The 19,907-nt window shown below is 35.4% G+C and overlaps 4 protein-coding genes across 9 annotated transcripts in view; 1 reads left to right on the forward strand and 3 right to left on the reverse strand.

Moving 5' to 3' along the window:
* Positions 1–10,185, reverse strand: part of LOC116847607 — a 17,026-nt gene extending 6,841 nt beyond the window's left edge. The window contains exons 1-4 of the mRNA XM_032822757.1: positions 10,125–10,185; positions 7,087–7,383; positions 6,920–6,985; positions 5,585–5,677 (exon numbers count right to left, since the gene is read on the reverse strand). Coding sequence (XP_032678648.1) covers positions 5,585–5,677; positions 6,920–6,985; positions 7,087–7,287 — 360 coding nt within the window. The 5' untranslated portion in view covers positions 7,288–7,383; positions 10,125–10,185. The remainder of the gene's footprint in view (positions 1–5,584; positions 5,678–6,919; positions 6,986–7,086; positions 7,384–10,124) is intronic.
* Positions 824–4,859, reverse strand: LOC116847609. The gene is made up of 5 exons (XM_032822758.1): positions 3,787–4,859; positions 2,406–2,975; positions 1,373–1,438; positions 1,218–1,310; positions 824–1,154 (listed from the first exon to the last, which is right to left on the reverse strand). Exons 1-5 carry the CDS (start codon positions 4,102–4,104, stop codon positions 1,113–1,115), a joined length of 1,089 nt encoding a protein of 362 aa, XP_032678649.1. The 5' UTR covers positions 4,105–4,859; the 3' UTR covers positions 824–1,112.
* Positions 10,186–11,963: 1,778 nt separating the features above from the next.
* Positions 11,964–16,488, forward strand: LOC116847590 (heat shock protein 75 kDa, mitochondrial). Of its 2 annotated transcripts, XR_004378791.1 has the most exons (14): positions 11,964–12,134; positions 12,309–12,404; positions 12,501–12,583; positions 12,663–12,890; positions 12,989–13,155; positions 13,218–13,327; positions 14,196–14,269; positions 14,349–14,695; positions 14,779–14,926; positions 15,002–15,129; positions 15,206–15,393; positions 15,475–15,773; positions 15,861–16,014; positions 16,105–16,244. XR_004378791.1 is itself a non-coding variant. In XM_032822722.1 (13 exons), exons 1-13 carry the CDS (start codon positions 12,020–12,022, stop codon positions 15,960–15,962), a joined length of 2,085 nt encoding a protein of 694 aa, XP_032678613.1. In that variant the 5' UTR covers positions 11,964–12,019; the 3' UTR covers positions 15,963–16,488. The 2 variants fall into 2 exon arrangements, 1 of the variants encoding a protein (XP_032678613.1); XM_032822722.1 differs by having other exon boundaries at positions 15,861–16,488.
* The window catches only part of LOC116847589 (fat-like cadherin-related tumor suppressor homolog), an 85,493-nt gene continuing 81,010 nt past the window's right edge, over positions 15,425–19,907 (reverse strand). For all 5 annotated transcript variants that reach the window (XM_032822720.1, XM_032822718.1, XM_032822716.1 and 2 more), the window contains one exon: positions 15,425–19,715. In XM_032822720.1, coding sequence (XP_032678611.1) covers positions 19,159–19,715 — 557 coding nt within the window. In that variant the 3' untranslated portion in view covers positions 15,425–19,158. The remainder of the gene's footprint in view (positions 19,716–19,907) is intronic.

The following is a 19,907-nucleotide window of genomic DNA, read 5'->3' on the forward strand; positions in this document are numbered from 1 at the left end:
TTGGTAGGTATGCACAACGCCTGCGGCTTACCCGTTGTGGCGACCTGGCAGGACCATGAGATTCTAGAGCCTTTGCGTTTAAGCCGCAGGATAGTGGGTACCTTAGGACCCATCTACAAAAGTCCTCGCACGCTTCCAAACGTGCGACGACGAAACCAGCCGAAGAGAAAGGCGCCACAGCCGGATCGCACGATGATCATTGCGAGAGACATCGATCGTAACGTCAAAAGATCTACGATTAAATCGGTGGCGCATTTGGATGCGATTAATGACGGGTTATCCAGGAAGAAGCATCGCCGCTCGTCGTTCACCACGTCGAAAGTGGGATCGCTGTCCTCGAAGAACTCTTTCCAGAAGAAAACAGCCAGGTCACCTAAAAGGCAGGGGATCAAAGTGAGCTCGCTGGTGGATACTTTCGGCAGGAAATCTCTTAAAACGAGCGCAAAACGAACGACTCTGTACGCGAAGGACGATGGGGAGGAGGCTGTTCAAGTTCTCAAAAATTTATGTCTGAATCCTCTGGCGCGCAGCAATTCGGAAACAGATATGATGTGGTGAAGCTAGAACGCTAAGATTGACGTGACTTTCTACCCTGCTCTAATTTAAATCGATGATATTTTATGAAGTTATTTAGAGGACCGAAAAGAAGCGAGCCTACCGATTGTGCTGCCGTTTGATGAATAGATACCTTTTCAACGTTTAATTTGCTTAGTTATTTTAGTAGTAAAACTAGTAACATGTGAAAATAAAAGATAAAGGAAGTCTTTCATTTTCAATTTATTCATATCTTAAGTTACATAATTTTAACGATTATCTTCTACACTTATATTCGTTTCACTTCTCGTATATTCGTGCAAATTAATTATGCGTGTAAGAACGCATTCTGTAAATATATGTATCCAATATGTTATTGATGTATTGAATTTTATGTTTAAGGTCTTTTTTGTAATAAATGAAATCCTTGCTGCCCTCATTTAAATAACGTGTTATTTTTATCAAAGTGTGTGTGTGTGTGTATGTGTGTGTTTGTTATCATATGTTACATTTTTACATAAAAGTTTTCTCTTACAATATTATTTTCTCCAATAAATTTTTTCAGCTTATTGCAAAAATTATATTATTATAGTTATAAACGTCGCGACTGTAGAAGATATCTGAAACATGAAAATTTATAGAATATTTTTCAATAGTAACAAATCGAATGAAGATTGATTTACCGAGAGGAAAAGTGTAAAATCCAAAATGAAAAAATCGACGGCTGTGAAATAAAATCTCGCGTGATAAAAATACAGCATCATCTCGATTTTATCCTGAAATCGGTCAATTTTATTAAATAATTTATGAATTGGTCTCACATAAATTTGAAACTTACTATGCGGCATTTTGTATTTTGGAATGATAGCCCATATTTCTCTACACTCTCTCCGATGCGATTCGCCTGTAATAATAATAATAATAATAACAACAACAATAATAATAATACTGCATGAAATTATCGACAGATAATTAAGAGTAATTTACATATTTTATCAAAACAAAACGAGGCATTGAATAATCGAATACTTTGGCGATCATTACAGTTAGTATTAAAGCTATATTATCCATATCTCAAAAATAAAGAAAAAATTTAATCTATATTATATCTAAAATTCATCAGAAACATTTGACATTTGACATTGATTCAGAGTTTGGATAAAAAGTTATTACACTTTGAAGTGCAAGCCTAGCAAACATTATGACGTCAAATGACGTTGTAAAGACACATTAATGACATTTGTAATGTCAATAATATTTAATTTGACGTCATTCTATTACTTAAGAATATTTTAAATTAAAATATATGATGTTGCTATCTTCAGTAAAAAGGAAAAAATAATAAAAAAGCAATGACAAAAATTTCTATTTTTGTATACATGTACTTTAAACGTTTAGAATGATGTATGCGAAGTTTTGATACATGTCATTACTCTCTGTGACATCTCTGTGATACATCTCTGTGATACAGAGATAAAGTTTAAAAGTGTTGCATATACAGGGTATTCGACAATTCGTTATATAGCTGCGGTATGGATATAGAATTCATCCAATTGAACATAAAATTCCTTTACTATCTCGCAAACAACTACGTAAAATTTTGAATTATTAATCAAAGAAAATTGATAGATGATCACGCGCGCGATACGGTAGATGAACTTTAATGGCGATGTGCGCCGTCGTGTGCTTGTATTATATATTAAATCAAATTGAACAGAAAAGTCCTTTACCATTTTACATAGACTTATTAAGTTATTAAGTTTATTTATTATTGTTAATTAAGTTATTAAATTAATAATTAATTAAAGTTATTAAGTTAATTAAAGAAGATTGATGCATGATTGGGTACGATAATGCATTTCTTTGTTTACCTCTAAAGCCACGAAGTGATACATTGCGAATAAGTAAATAGTTTGAAAGGATAAATCCAACATCGTTAGTATCGTCATATTGTCCTCCTCCATTTTCTCTATGGATAGGTATATAACCGCGACAAATTCCAATAACATAGATATAAAAGTAGTCAAGGTGCCAAAGCCATACAAATCGTCTATCAGTTCCGCGCTATCGATGAGCACGCCGTGCAAATAACGCACATCGTAAACCGTAATCTCGCCCTGCGATCCAGTCACCGGTAACTCCGACACTTTCGGCACTATAGTCTTGTTCAGATGACGAAAACGTTGACGTATCAGATCCAGATATATGACGGTGATGAAGATGCAGTAAGTACCAATTATAACAGGGATGATGTCTTCGAATATCACCATTAACATTGCTATTGTTCCTTGTTTTATGCTCAGACTGAACTTGAGATACGTCTTTATGGTTAGTATAGTGAGTGTATACGTGAAGTACAGCGATATGAACATGTGTTTGTCCTCTCTCCGATGTCCCAGTAGAGTCGCTTTGTCGTCATACGTTTCGAGTATGTCGGAGAACTGTGACAATCATGCACACGGAGAAAAACTACTATAGTTGCTGTATCCATATTTTACATGACTAGAAAGAAAATTTACGTGATTTAAAATAAAATAAATATGGTATTATAAAAGTTGTTGTTATTACATGTCCATCTATACAGTTCTTACAGCTGTAGTTCTTATCATATACAGGGTGTCCAGTAACTCACAGAGAAACCATTTTGTATACATGAACGAAAATCGTGGTGTACATGTAGATTAGGTCAAACTGAACAAAAAGTTCCTCTATCATTTTATGAACAAGCATGTAAAATTTTAAGTTATTAATCAAAGAAGATTAGTGAATAATCACGCGCCGTATTGACGTATTATTCGTGAATAATACGGCAGATGGGTTGTGATGGCGACGTTTGTTACTGTATGCTTGTACATTAGGTTAAACTGAACAAGAAAGTCCTCTACCACTTCCCAAATAACCACATAGTTATTTGGTTATTAATTAAAAAAGATTAGTGCATTATCGCACACAACTATCTTTAATTTTCCAGTTTAACTTAATATACACATATGAATAATTTAATAGGCAGTAAAGAAGGTTAGTATACCACTTCCAAAGTACTATAGTTACTACACCATCTTGTATACATGAGCGAAAACCAACATTAATATTTTGTATACCTAAATATGTCAACCATATTTAGGCGAGTGATATCCTTAGCGTTTTCTTCGTGTGAGATATTCCGTGGTGGTCACTTTCAAGGTGTCATTTTGATATATCACATTTCCTGATACGCTTGATTGCAATTTGAGGTTTTACGAGCTCACTCACCTTAACGACATCTCGACTCCGAAAGGCCGCCACGTAGTGGTAAGGGAGCAATGAAACGACGAAGCAATTAAGCCGCATGATATTAAGAAAGAAAAGAGTCTCGATATCAGACTGCGTGCACCACTTATAATAGTTCATAAAGGTGTACGCACAATGAAACAATATCCAAAATAAACAGGAACGACGGGTCCAGATATTGCTTGGCCTGAGTCGGCCTTTTTTCAATTTACAAGAAATCAAACCCATTAATTTGTTAATTATAACCAAGAATTTGAGATTTTGGAAAGGCGCTTTTACTGACGATATCGATTCCGTCATGATGAGTAATTTTACTGTTTCAGATCGCGCGACAGTTTTCGACAAGCTCGTTTCTTTGCGACTAAAGCGAAGCTAACCGATTCACGTAACATTCTAATGATTGCGGGCATATTGATGCGACTGAGATCTATATAGATTATCGTTTTTTTCCTACTCTCTTTTTTCTTTCGATTTCTTTTATGTCTCGCGTTAAATTATGTTCCGATAAAGCGGGTAGGTGTATTGTATTCCAATGCAACCAGTGCGATAGAAGACAAAGATTACAATTGTCTGACAGAGCACTGACACAATCGCTGACGATCGTCTGAGTCGCGCGCATAACATTGTAAATCCATTTGCGGCGCGTTAGCTAATAAATGTAACAAGAGCATTAGTCTTACTAATGATACGCATCACGTTATGGTCTTGTTTTACATTGGAACACGCGAGCCCACGTATAAAAAAGCCGGTATACAGGATGATTCAAAACAACTACATGTCGTTAAAATATCATAATCTTGAAGGAATTCTGAAACGATTTTTACTTTTGCGAGATGTCATCTGAAACTTAGTGCTTCCGAGTTAGAAAAATAAATAGTTTACAAGTCAAGTACACGTGGTAGACAGAGGCGATACTATTCACCATCGGACGCAGACGCTTATTTACTCCTAGTGTGATTGATATACAGGGTGTCCGCTAACTTACAGAGAAGCCGCGGTGTACAGGTAGATTATGTCAAACTAAACAAAAAACCTTTCTACCATTTTGCGAACAACCATGTAAAATTCTAAGCTATTAATCAAAGAAAATTCGTAAATGATTACGCGAATTTTATCTAATTAGAAAATAAACTTTGAAAATACGAATGAAAGACGGAGTGTTAATCACAGTTTGAGAAACAATATAACAGATATTTTTAATTTTAAGATAATTAATATTAAAACAATTGAATTTGTATTCCTTTGTAGGGATTGTTTATCTTATGATAATGATGAATTTATCACTTTATAATAAACCGTAGTTTGGAAAACAAATGTTTGTTTCAACACTTTTACAAACAATTTATTTTTAGAAATCGCGCGCAAACGAAAATTAAGCGTCGGATAATATTTTGCAAAAGGAAAAATCGTCTGAGGATTGCAAAATTATGACATTTCAAAGACAGTTGTTTTGAATCATTCTGTAGAAGCTACGTGACTTTTTATACAAACGTTCGTTACGCCCGTGCGGAATCTATGTCAACGCTGTTATCAATTCTACATTGTGACTATTACTGACTGACGCGATTAAGGATATATTAATATACACTTTGCACACCTTTCGAATTTTTAATATTTATCATGAGAGAGAATAATTCACGTTAAAATAAATCTATTTCGGCGAGGAGATTATATCAATATTATGAAATAAGTAGTTATTGACGCGACGATCTGAAAACAAACCCACTATCAATTTTTGTGTGTTTAACTTAATTCGTAAGTAAGACAAGGGAACACTTACGGATTGAAACAGTGGCAAATCGATTGTAAAGAACCCCGCCGCCTCAAAAGACACGCGATTGTGTAAGAAATATATGAAGGTGTCAATTTTCACCTGCAACAAGAGAAAATCTAGTAAAAAATAGATAAAAAGTAGATAAAAAGTTACGCATTTGTTATACTCGTTTAAGAGGATGCCAAAGTAGATGACAAACTCCAAAAATACCGATAAATCGACAGAACATCATATCAGATAAGCAATAACATGATTATTATTTTTGCTCTCATTTTTGTATTTCTTGCACTATCTCTCTGTACATACAGATTTTATATAAATATTTGCTTTATCATATTGAGTGGAAATCATAACTTTGGAGATATATAGAAATTTTTCTGCAAACGTTTCAAGTTTCTAAATTCAGTTGTAAAAGTACAGCAGTGAGTTCTCCAAAATTTTCCTGTGCAGAACATACACGTTCGGTATGTATAATCGATTGTTTGCATACATTTTATCCAATGAAGTTGCAAGTTGTCAAAAAGCCACCGTGTATGTGTAGTAATTAGTTATGACGGAAGTAACAGTACACTCATGATATTTGTGAATTTTGAAAGAAAAAATTTATTTTAAATTAAGAGGACATTATTTTTTGAAAAGAGTTATATATTTATAACCGATTACTGCACATATATGTCAACAGTAGCCTTCAATTTTGACAACTTTAAAAGTTATAACTTTACTCGATAAAACGTATGGAAATCGTTTAATAGTCGAGTATATAAGCTACAGAATTTTTGCATCAGAAAAACATTTACGCTAATTGAACAACTCGAGATGTTAATTTCGAAATTTTTTATTGTTTCTGTCACATATTAAATAAACTCCAATTTATTTTTGCACGTACTTTCTGTGTAAAAGTATTTATAATTCTTCCAACCAATACGCGTAAATTTTATAGAAAAATTATTAATAAAATTTTATCGGCAAAGTTTTCAAGTATGACATCCTCTTAAAGGATATTGACATAATGCTGGATATCGACATAATACAGTTTTATAGTTTGCACTGCTTTTCCATTTGGTAGCATAGAATTGCAAACGTTTTTACAGAATGAAAATATAAATGTCAATGCATGGAAAGATATCATATATTATATCAAGGATAAATAAAAACCTTTTGTAAATAAAAAAATTTATTTCTGATACTATTTCTCTTCTAATAATGTTTGTCTTTCCATGACATTTGTACTTTCACTGCGCAAAAGCATTTATAATTATTTGCAACCAAATAGAAAAACCGTGCAAATTACGAAACTGTATGATGGCACCTTCTTAATACTCGTCAAATACTTGTTTTTACCATCGTCTGGCCCGAGCTAACGAGAGTGCACATGACTTCGTTCAAGATACAAGCAATTTTGTTCGCCTGAAACGTGTGAGCGTTTAGAGCGACGAACGTTATGAATGAGACGTTAATTGTCGGAAAGTACAACGAGACTTATTTACAAATAAAGTGGGATTTAATACCTCTTCGGCTGTGTAATGGCAAATCATGCATAGCGTCAGCACCTGCAAAATTGGAGGACATACGAAGGCGCAGCCTGCGATCAATGACTCCTCCCGGAAAATACGTATGTTAGCAATAACGTGTATCATGAGCGACGCAAACCATATCAAGAGAGGATTATTGTAGATATTGCAAAAGGACTGTTGAGCGTCGTACAGCATCGAATACAGAATCTTCACGTCTAGGATTTTGATTATGTTCGGACCGCACCGCTTGTCGTCCCACGATATGTTCGGCACGATCTTTCTGTTCAGATGCTTAAAACGTTCCAACAGCAAATACAACATGAGAAACTTAGATAGAGTGCCGAATATATGCATAATGGTCGTACAGATATCCGAAAGTGTCACGTAGTACATGATGCCAATCGCCGGATCGACTTTGACTAGATACACGAGCGACAAATTAATAGCGACCGATGCAAATGTAACAAGCCGAAGCACCCACATATTATCTTTTCTGGCGTTCCTCATCCGTGCGACTTCATTGTCGTAACTTTCCAATCGATCAAAAAACTGTAGTAAAAACATATGTCAGAGAGATAGCGAGAAAGAGAAAAAAAGGTTAAATTTTAAGATGAAAATGTAATTATATCAAGTAACCAAATTGCGTGACTCACACAAGATACAAATTACAAATTATTTAATCTTTTATAAGTTTGTGATCCATATTTTAACCACTTCACCTAAGGTCCAAAATGTCTATTGTTTTACAAAAAAAAAAAAAAAAACAATTAAAAACAAAGAACTTTATTAGTAACTTTTGTTATGTAATGGAAAATAAGTCTACACATAACCATGTAAGTACTTGCCATAAAAAATATTTCTCAAAAAATAAAAGTATGATATCTGCGTATGTAATATAAATTAATATTTTTATAATTTTTTTTTATATGAGTGTAACTGCCAATACACCAGATTGGTGCAAATAAACAATTTTTTGTATTTATACAAAGTTTAAATTTTTATTTACAAATATTTTAATAAAAAAACAAATTTCTGTGTGTGGTTGAAATATTGACCACACAATCAGAATGAGACTGAGCACTTCTCCTGAATGGATTGTAGTCGACTTTTTATCAAACAGTAATTATAATAATAAGTATTATAAAGTTTCTTATATATTTCACCCATTTATCATGTATCTAGGTATGTTAAGTTTTAGTAGTTTTCGTAAAGATAAAAAGCGGGAAAATATGGTAGAAAACATTAATTTAAACTATTTTGTACTGTGATGTTCTTCTCACCTTGATTAAGCCTTCTTGCGTGACATAAGCAGCTATGGTGTTGATACAGAGACTTATATATCCTATTAAATGTTTGATGAATTCTATTGTTAATCTTATTTTGATGGATTCCTCTTTTGTGAAATGATACAGAAGAAAGGTAAGATACGAAACATACAAGATTAACCAAAAAACACAAATACTATAAAAGGGCCAAGAGCAACATTTTAAACGATTTTTTGTAATCTCGTTGGCGAACATTCCGCATAGTTTAAATAGCAATAGGAACGGCTTCATGCGCTGTATGCATTGTTCTTGAGAAACGCGATACTGTTTTGACTCAAATCCGCTTTTTAAAAGTAAAAATTTCATTTTCGCTGGAATTTCCAAATGTTCTATTCGACTGTGGTTATTCGATACTTGTTAATTTCGATATGTAATATTATGCCACAAATATTGATTACACTGTGGGAAACAAGGCGCGTTGCCGCAATCGAACGCGCATCTAAACTGTATCGTGGTTCGCATGAGACTGTCTGTGATCAATTGACTACCCACGGTCTTTGTCATCCTCACGCATTTATACTTCAGCAATAATCGCTGATGTAAATAAAGGATTAAAGGTAAATAAGTAGCTTTTTTCAAATAATTTTTAATTATACTATTAATTTATATTTATATAATTTTTCTATTGTGTGTGTGCTAAAATAGCAGTGAATTTAATAAAACGGTATAATTATTGTTATTATATTATGTATAAATCTGATTTTTTTATTGATTTAACTTACAGTAGAGATGTGCGAACTATTCAAATTCGAATCGAATCGAATCAAGTGAAATTCGATTCGATTCGAATTTGAATTCCTATGATTCGAATCCGAATAATTTGGAAAATTTCGAATCGAAAAGATTCGAATACGAATTACGCACATTAATATTAACGAAGTACTATTAAAAATATCCAGCCTTACGGGAATTAGCATGACTTGAAAAATTCGCTATACATTAAAATTTTCTTCAAAAATATTAAAAAAAGATAATGGCTTCTAAATAAACTCTTACCAACAACTGTCGGATTGATATGTGTCGTTGCGCAGTTTTCAAGGCTGGAACTGTATTCCATACACGTTTATATATTATATATCTCTTATTTTAAATATAAACTCTTTAAGTCACGAATTTTTCTACACAACCATTTCCTTTCTTTAATCGATATCTGAGGATTTTTGGGATCGCTACCCAGATAGCCAAGTGATAACACTGAGACAACACAGTGTCAACAAATACGCATTGAGGAACTTGATCGCGACGTTCCTCTATCTAACAAGTAGAAAAATAATTATTCGATAATTATAATTATTGCTATTACGCATAGGGAAGCAACTATATAATAATATTCGAATAATAAATGTTAGTGATAATAATATCTGTTCAACAGTCATGTGATAATATCCGCGAGTGCATAATAATGGAATAACGATAATCGAATAATCGGTAATGACAATGAATAACAATAACTGGGCAACGGCGATAATAACTGATGAGAGATGAGATAAAGAAATTGTCGTAATGGCACGCCCGAGTTGCTTTCCTATACGTAATAGCAATAATTAAATAATAATCAAATAGATTAAATAATAACCAAATAAAGAAGTTATAATACTTGAATATTAAATGGTAGTGATAATAATATCTGTGCGACAATCGTGTGATAATATCCGCGAGTGGATAATAACGAAATAATGATGATCGAATAATCGGTAATAACAATACCTGGGCTCTAACAAAAACTCTAGGCTCCACAAAGCCTAGGTGAACGGCCGTCGTAACGGCCCGCTCGTGCCGCTGACTGAGCAGCGCTGGGGGAAGCGCGCGGCTGGGTCATGTAAACATCCGTGCATGAGCACGTGCTCGAACGTCACGCCATAACACTCTCAACCGTCGAGACGAGCATATCGGGAGCTGCCGCGTTATTTTCTAGATTATTTCGTGCCAATTTTTAATACTGCATTTTGACTTCGCGACAATTGAGGCGATAATTAAAACAAATTAAGACGCGTATTCTTCTTTGCAAACTTTACCGCGACAGGTAATTACCGCGTTTCATCACCAGTTAAACATCACTACTTAAAAAATGTTGATTTGTTCTATTTAAGATTTTTTTTTAAACATCGAGAAAAAGTAAAGTGGAATATTCTAAGTGTGAATGCATTCTGAAAAACTCTCCTAACGTAAAAAAATATCGCGAGTAGGCGTGAAAACAATTGATTTTTGACCTTGGCAACGGCATCCAAGATCAATCTGCTAAAATCAGTAAATACAATAGATCTTTTTAAGATCTGAAACAGTTTTTTGTAAAACTTATATTTTTCGAGATATTTCACCGGTTCGATACTTTTGCCCCACCCTGTATATACATATACATATATATACATATACATATACATATATATTGCGGAACTAAATATTTATTACATATATATATGTAAAAATCGATTTTTATTTATTTCGTGAATAAATATCAATGTATCACTTATACTTATAACATACGTCTTACTACTGCGGATGACCATATTTCACTACTTTGACCTTTTATATCTTGGGAAATATTGACTTTTGGACTTGGTGCAATGATAACTTTTTATCAGCATGGCGAAAACTATAATATAACATAGTGAAATTTCAGCCAATTTGACCGAAAACCATTTTCCATAGGTTTTGTGCGGGGTCTTTATTCTATCTTGATTTAAAGGAAACAGTCGTTTACTTATCTGGGTGGCTTCGGCGTGTTGACGGATTCTTAATTTTAACTGCTTTACTATGTACTGAAGAGGATCCAAATCCGGACCGAAACGTATACGAATTGTAATTTTTATTGTACTAATATATAATCAATTTTTGCCCTGTCACTGGCGTTAACTCTTATTTGCCTCTTTTTCTTTGGCAAATGTATGTAAATATATATTCCGCCTTATAATATTATTCCATCTTAAAAGATATATGTTATATTTTATCAAAATTCTTTAAAATTGTCTTGTTATGTAAGAGGGCGCCGAACGGTATCCTGTATCATTCGCCTTAAGGCCAAATCACACTAACGACTGACGATAGATGATTGACGATTGAAGATTGAAACTTGACCAATTGAAACAAAACAAGCCAAGATTGAAGCTTGTGGATTCGTTAAAATCTAATCTTTAATTGTCAATCATCAATCGCTAGTGTGATTTGGCCTTTAGATACTTTCTTGATACGCTAATCGTCGCGCATATGCGAATTGTTTATCCAAGTTAACAACACTGGCGGTACCGCAACATTATGGTGCAGACAATGCTCGTCTGTCTTTTTCTGTATCAATATCAGTGTTCTGTCTGTGCAAAGCATATGCGTAACGTTTACCTTTCCGTCATGGTCTAAGTTATGGCTCTTGCACACAGGACGCGATAATGCTTGTCGTGCGGCGGAAGTCCGCGCGACAGCCAATCAATATGTTGTTTTTCAGTAAAAGCTAGAAGGTTATTATGGAAAGCAGAATATTGATTGGCTTTTGCGCGAACTTCCGCCGCGCGGCAAGCATTACCGCGTCCTGTGTGCAGGAGCCATTAGGCCTGCAGCCGAAGAGAGAGAGAGAGTGAGAGAGGTTCTCTAGTATATGTTGCACGTGAAAAATGGCTGCTACCTTGAGGCTTAAACACGCTGTTATATTAGGAAGATATCTGTCGAAATCGTTAAATAACAACTTAGAGAAAAAATTATTCCAGTTGCAATGTCTACGACTACCAGGTTTGTTAATCTTTCGCTTTGTCATCTGTAAATGGATTTGTCATATTTTGAGGTTATATGTTTATATTATTTTATATTTCTTCTTATAATAGTTATTACATAGAAAAAAACACCGGTTAAAGATGTATTTTTGTTATATGTCAATATATATTTAGATTATTTTTAATTTTGCAGTTGCTACCTGCAATCACGTGAGATATTTGTCCTCACAACCAGACGTTCAAACTACAGAATACCACAATATTATAACAGATACAGAAAAAGCGACAGGTAATTTGTGCTTTTAAAGTCGTTGCATCTATTTTTTAAAAATTTTTTAAAGAGTTACATTGTACAAGGCATTTACGAAATATTTAAAAATTATAGGTAAAAGTGCCACACATGAATTTCAATCGGAGACACAAATGTTGTTGCAGATTGTGGCTAAATCTTTATATTCAGATAAGGAGGTTATGTTATATAAATTTCTTGAAAATATTTAATATACACTTTGTAGTATACATTTAAATTGATTAATTTATTATTTAGGTATTTGTGAGAGAGCTTGTGTCAAATGCTAGTGATGCTTTGGAGAAATTACGGTACTTGAGATTAAGTGATAATGTAGCTGCGGAAACTGCCGGTGCCAGGAGCTTAGAGATACATATAGGTACTGATAAACAAAACCGTACTCTTACAATTCAAGACACTGGTGTGGGGATGACTAGGGAGGAATTAATATCCAACTTGGGAACTATAGCACGATCTGGCTCTAAGGCAAATATCAATGAGCTTGTATATTTGTGTATATAATTTCACAAAATATAAAATCTAAAGTTTTCAAGGAAAGAAGTTACAATGTACCTATTCTGCAGGCATTTCTAGAAAAATTGAAGGAAGATAAAGATTCAAACGACACTTCTAAAATTATTGGTCAGTTTGGTGTTGGATTTTACAGTGCTTTTATGGTCGCTGACAAAGTGGAAGTATTTACAAAGTCATTTACAAAAGATGCTGAAGGTCTTTGTTGGGTTTCGGATGGGTAAGTGACAAATATATCTCATTGAATATGTAGTATTATGAATACAGTATATCTATTCGTAGGTCGGGCACATTTGAGATTTCGAACGCTGATGGTGTGCAACCAGGCACAAAAATTGTTATATACCTGAAACCGGACTGCCGAGAATTCAGCGACGAGAATACAATCAATCGTAAGTATATTAGTAAACAGATATATATAGGGTGTTGAGAAAAGTTGCAGCCAAACTCGAGGAGCACGTAATACTCATGAAATCAAATAAAAAAGTTTTTTAAACCAGTAAGAGCTGAACTCTGATGTTGGAGCGAATATTTGCTAAATGCTGAGAGAATAATGTTTGACAGTATTAACGTATGCGCCGGGTAAGTTTTCCACTCTTTATAACGTACGCGATGACCAAAAAGTTTTTAGGCATTACAAAGTAGCTGCATATTTAAATTATGAAGAATAATTTCTCTCTAACAGTCATTTAGTGGGAGATGCAGCATATGAATTACACGAACATCTCTTACAAGGAAACGGCACATCTTTATAAATTCAGATTGCCATCAAACCAAATTTGAGAATCTCAGTTTTTAATATTAATTAACTCTTATATTACACATCCCATGGTTACATATTTTTTATTTGATTAAAATTGTGGAAAATACTATCTCAGTCAATAGTTGAACCCGGATCTCTTCACTTGCCAGTTAGAACGACGTGTCAATTCGGTCACTGAAACCTCGACAGCACTTCGACAACCTCGCAACACAATAAATATATAAATTTTATTTTGATCGAGCAGCGCTATACTTCAGCCAACGCAACAAAAACAATTCTATATATACAGGCTCTCGAAATATACAACTTATATTAAACATATTTTTTAAAAAGTCTTAATAAACATGGATCAAAAAATTATTAGTCTTTTTTTTTTGTTTTTATGAATACTAACTACGTGCTCCTGAAGTCTAGCGGCAACTTTTCCCAACATTATGTATTTATTTGTTTATGTATATACTTTCGTTTTACGATACAAAAGCATGATTAATTCGCAGGTGTCATTAATAAGTATAGCAATTTTGTCGGCAGTCCCATTTTTGTAAATGGAAAGAAAGCTAATACAATTCAGGTATTGCTATGGAAAGCATTATATCTGTTTCATTTCTGCTGTGATTTTTATCCTCTAAGATAAATATTTTCCTTTGCAGCCGCTGTGGATGTCCGATCCGAAAGATGTGACGCCGTTACAGCACGCGGAATTTTATCGATTCGTAGGAAATTGCTTTGATGCCCCACGATTTATATTGCATTACTCGACTGACGTACCATTGAGCATCAAGGCTCTCTTATACTTTCCTGAGGGAAAGCCGGAACTGTTCGACTTGGCAAGAGACACTACCAGCGGAGTGTCGCTCTATAGTCGAAAGGTTCTTATTAAAAGTAAGGCGGAGAACATCTTACCGAAATGGTTACGCTTCGTAAAGGGAGTAGTCGACTCAGAAGACATACCGTTGAATTTAAGTCGTGAGCTACTGCAAAATAGTGCATTAATTGGGTAAGAATCGATACTCGATACTTGTATCGCTCATTATATGGAATATACAAAAGGAAAATAAATATGACACGTGGCTTTTGTAGAAAACTACGAAACGTATTGACTGCTCGTATATTGAAATTCCTGCACGAGCGATCCACAAAGCAGCCCGAGGAGTATGATCAGTTTTACAAGGCCTACGGCTTGTTCTTGAAAGAAGGCATTGTCACTAGTAGCGATCAGTCCGAGAGGGTAAGGATTAATTGCATTCTGCGTATGTACCTGTAATTCATTATGTTAACTTGTCAATCTCGTGTTTTGTCGCAGGAAGATATAGGTAAACTTCTGCGCTTTGAATCTTCCGCTGCCGCTCCAGGTGAGCTGGTCAGTCTGCCGCAATATTGCAGTCGTCTGGCGAAAGACCAAAAAGATATATATTATTTATCAGCGCCGAGGTACAGTGAAATACAAACAACTACTCGCATGACATACATTGACCGATAATTCGAAAAACTCACTTTCGTTTTACAGTCGAGTTTTGGCCGAACAATCGCCGTATTACGAATCTCTGAAGAAACGAAATATCGAAGTTCTGTTCTGTTACGAGCCATATGATGAGTTAGTGTTGATGCACTTGAAACAGTATAAATCCAATTTCTTGACATCCGTGGAGAAAGAAATGCGCGATGATAAAGAGGCAAACAAGCCGGAAAATTTAGGTAGGGAATAAATGAACATTACATTTATAAATTATTCAGAAACTTGACAATGTTTTTATTCATATTTTATCTTCCTAACAGGTATTATAAATAAGGATGAATTGGATAGTCTTGTAAACTACATGAAAAAAATCCTTAACAAGAAGGCGTATGACGTTAAGATGACAAATCGTTTGGAATCGCATCCGTGCGTTGTAACTGTACAGGACATGGCGAGCGCGAGGCACTTTATTCGCACGCAGAGCCATCAAATGAACGAGGAGATGCGTTACTCCATTCTTCAGCCGCATTTTGAAATTAATCCGAATCATCCACTCATCAAAAAGTTGTGTAAGTTAACGACTACGGATGCCGAATTAGCTGATCGCCTAATACAGCAGGTACGTCAGCGAGATATTGAAGCGTTTTGAAGTTGTACGTAAATGAAATTTATTGGAACATTGTTAATAAGTCGAATTATTTATTAGTTGTTTAACGGTGCCATGGTTGGGGCCGGCCTGATTGAAGATCCGCGTATACTACTGACACCAATGAACGAACTACTTACGTTAGCGTTGCAAAAATATTAATAATTGATTTTAATGAGAAGAAGAGTCGTATCGATGTTTGAGAACGTGGAACGTAAGTATCATTCTGCGACTTCGAAGTGAAATAATTCAGTTTTTCTCCCTGTATTTTCCATTTCAACATTTCTTCTCTTCGTTTTTATAGATTACTAAAGAACATTTTGTATGTTCCCAAAGATTTCATATAAAATATGGACAAATCCATTTTTGTTACATAATAATAAGATCAATAGATGTTAATAAAAGAGGTGAAACTTATAGGCAAGATTGGTTTCTTTATTACAATAAGTTGATCTTGTACAAATTAATTATAGCCTTACAATAATAATAAGTCAAGTTCCTCATTTTTTTTTTCTGAAAAATTTCATGATATCGATATGTATTCTATTAGCAGGGCTAGATGTTATGGCGAATTTAGAAATTGTACCCACATTTCCCGTGTTTTCTTCGCACGATCTATGTTAGAAAAAAACTTGTACAGTTATCTCAAATAGTACGCAAATGGCGAGTAATAAATAATTTTATAAAATTATTTATTCCTCACTCTCTTCCTGTGTTCTAATTTTTTTCGACATTTTCAATATAACTCGCATTTAACTAGGCCTAAAGCGATAATTTAGGAGAAATTGTTATAAATTAATCTCTAAAAATCATTCATACATACTTTCAATCAATTCCGATTGCCTGTAAATACGTAACTATAAAAAAAAAATTAATAATTATCGCTTTGAACGTTACGTTAATTCATCAGTAAGAAATTCTAAAATACGAACATCGTGATTTTCGTAAGGTCACTAATGATTCGTACGTTATTTGTAAAAAAGTCCGCTGTCACATCCATCCTACTTTACAGTCTTCGACCAATGTGCTTCGTTATTTTTTCTCTTTTTTTATTTTTAAATAAAATTAAATACGTTAAGATTTATCCGTGCTTCGTCACTGACTGAAATATTTATATCCGTTCATCGATGCCGAATTCGACACAGCCGGCGTGATCGACTGTAGAATGTCCTCTTTAACGCCATTCTAATGTAGAATGTATCGTTAACGTGTCATCGTATCAGCGCTGGCGCAGTGTCGAGATTTCAGAAAGTAGAAGCACAGCCGATTTTAACTTATGCAAGGGCGAGAGAGACGACGGCTTCTGCTCTTGGTCAACGTAAAAATCACCCTGTTTAGCGTTTATTATTAATGCGATTCACTAATGCATCCTACGGAACAGGATAGCTGGCGTCCTTCACGGAACAGGAACATAAAATTCGATTTGTCAACGAAATTCTACGTGTAAAAAGAAAATTAAAAAAAGAACGTGTGTACACCTCATCCCAGATAAGCTGCCGCTATATATCCGTTTATAACGAACGTACGCTAAATGGAAGTGACAATGAGAGTAAAAAACCTTAAGCGTGTAAATAGATTGTTCCTTGATCCTCCTCGTTTATAAAAATTAATCGAAGGAAATGCATTGTTTTATATGGCATTAAGAATTAATTGGCAGTTTAAAAAGTACCTCATTATATTATATGGACATGTTTCTATACGATGAGAATGATACACATGAGATGCGAGTGGCGGATGGCGAAGGAGCGACGATGAATAGCGAAATATACCTCGCGCCGCTGAGCAGTCTTATTAAAGAGTAGATAGATGATAAAGCGTGATGGTAAGTAGTATAGCACCATGTATACAGATTTACCGGTCGTACTCGATGGTGGCTGAGACGAATGAAGAAAGGATAAGATAAGAAAGGGAAAAAAGAAACAAAGAGTTAATTAAATAAACGGAACGTTGACTTAGCTTACGCATACGCGGAGGAGGACGTCGCGCCCCTTCCATTTCTCTTCCTTCTTTTTCTGTTAAATTTCTGTTATAAAACGTTGGATAATTAACATTGCAATTGTTATGATACAAGTCATAGTTATTTGATCATCGTATAAACATTATTATCATCACAGTAAAAATATTTCATATCTTTTTAACTATTAACCTGTGCCTAACTGTAATAGACGCACGCATACGCGCGCGTACGCGCGTGTAGCCACGCACACATCTGCCCCGTTTAGTTAAACGCGGGAGCTCTGCTTCCTTTCACTAGAGTCCATTTACTTACGCACTAAGTCCTACTGCTTCTTTTTTTTCCTTTTACGCGGTTTATGCATTATTTAAGTAGTCCGTCGGTTCATTTTTCTTTTATACGTAACCAAAATAAAGTCGGTTAGCAAATAGTAAAAATACGCAAATGTACCTATGTGTATCTTTTGCACTGGAATTATAGTTGCGGATTATTAAACACGTTAAGTTTAAACGATAGGTCATTAAACAATAGTCATTGGTCTGACGATGCGGTCGTGATTAACTTTTACATTTCTCGAGTAATGAATCCCCCTCCTTAGTCGAGACAATTTCTTATGCATGTACACATGTGCTCGTAGTTTCCACGATCTAGTTTTCTCTAGTAAGCCTCATCCCCTTGGTAGAGTAAACAGAATCATTATCGCGTCGCGAAGATGAAACAATACTGAGAACAAAGTATCAATATATATACGGCGCCGTTGCTCTTAACGTACAATTATAATTTATACTTCCTATGATCTCTTTCGAATAGGATAGTGAAGGCGCGCTTTCGTATCTCGCAAACTGAAAAAAAAGAGAACGTTGCTTGGTAGTAGAAGTGTGTATAAGGAAACCTTATATATCCTGTCTTTCTACTACTAAGCTATAGAGCGTCGTAGCTGTATCTCGGAGACATACATTATTATAACAAAAACGCGCGTACGATATGCCCGATAATATAAAGACATAACTAAAATAAATGAGATAGAAATGAAAGTCCCGTTCCTTCCGATATCGAAGCGTCAACGCTTATCACGATTTGCAGGACACGCAACGACTATTCGCGACGACAGCTCGCAGGATTAAGTACGCTTGAACTCTACCCGTGTAGGAGGAGATTTGAGGCGTGATGTATTCCCGTGATGTGATAATACATCGTATGCGCGGCGTGCGTCGACCCACGCCGGTGGCTCACACACTGGTACCCTTAACTTCGTAGCTGCCTGTACAGACTGTCCTACTTATGGCGATAACACCTATGTACAAAATTGCATATTCACAGACATCCGCTCGTCTCGATCATAGAAGCACAGAGAAACACGCTCGCACGTTTCAGTCTATCCTCGAACTTCGGCACCATCATTTGTCACACTGAGGTCTGCGTGATGCCGTTCCCCGAAAGCCACAGGCGGCCGTTGCTCTTCTGCTCCGCGATCTCGTACTCGGAATCGTCGATTTCGCACAGATTCGTGGAGAGATCGCTGTTGCTGGTCGCGCCGCCCAGTAGCGAGTTCCTCTCTTCCAGCGTAGTGATGACGGAGCCGATCTCGTCCACCTCGTCCACCTTGTGGCATCGGTTACGGCGGGTGCTTGGAAAACCATAAGGCACTACATCGTCTTCCTCCTCCTCTTCGTCAGACTCCAAAGTACTGAGGCGACCGTTCAACGGATTCGTCTCGTTCTCGGTGTCGGTGTGAATGTTGTAATGCGGTAGGTACGAGTTCGGGTGCCGAAGATAGCTCTCGGAGCTCTTGTACTTGTATTCTCCTTCGCCGCCGCTGTCGAGAGGGTTGAGACGCTGCGTCTCTGCGCAATGATACTGCTCCGAGAACTCGGTCCCGCATTCGGAATCGCCGACGTATTCCGACTCCTGATCCTCGTTCAGGGTCTCGATGTCCCTCGTCGGGTCTACTGGGCCGTGTACTGCAAGGAAATGTCACGTGTATTACTAAAAGGAAATATCATTTGCTAAAGGATGTCAGAATGAAGCTACGTATTTGCTACAATTAATATTGCCAGCAGAATGTTGAATTTGCGCAAAAAATGTATCATTATAATGTAATATTACATTTTTCGTCATGCACAAAATCTGAAAATATGATTAATGATGATTGT

This window comes from Odontomachus brunneus, unplaced genomic scaffold (genome assembly GCF_010583005.1).
Source record: "Odontomachus brunneus isolate Ranch 3 - 2012 unplaced genomic scaffold, Obru_v1 Obru_scaffold_081, whole genome shotgun sequence".
NCBI lineage: Eukaryota > Metazoa > Arthropoda > Insecta > Hymenoptera > Formicidae > Odontomachus > Odontomachus brunneus.

Bases quoted from the DNA above. Each gene is read 5' to 3' on its own strand.
- LOC116847609 (XM_032822758.1), bottom strand. From the start codon at position 4,104: ATGACGGAATCGATATCGTCAGTAAAAGCGCCTTTCCAAAATCTCAAA. The intron at 2,976-3,786 runs GTGAGTGAGCTC...TGATTGTCACAG, and splicing joins GGAGTCGAGATGTCGTTAAG to TTCTCCGACATACTCGAAAC. The intron at 1,155-1,217 runs GTAAATCAATCT...TTCATGTTTCAG, and splicing joins ATTTTACACTTTTCCTCTCG to ATATCTTCTACAGTCGCGAC.
- LOC116847590 (XM_032822722.1), top strand. From the start codon at position 12,020: ATGGCTGCTACCTTGAGGCTTAAACACGCTGTTATATTAGGAAGATAT. The intron at 13,328-14,195 runs GTAAGTATATTA...ATTAATTCGCAG, and splicing joins CGACGAGAATACAATCAATC to GTGTCATTAATAAGTATAGC. The intron at 15,394-15,474 runs GTAGGGAATAAA...TCTTCCTAACAG, and splicing joins AAACAAGCCGGAAAATTTAG to GTATTATAAATAAGGATGAA.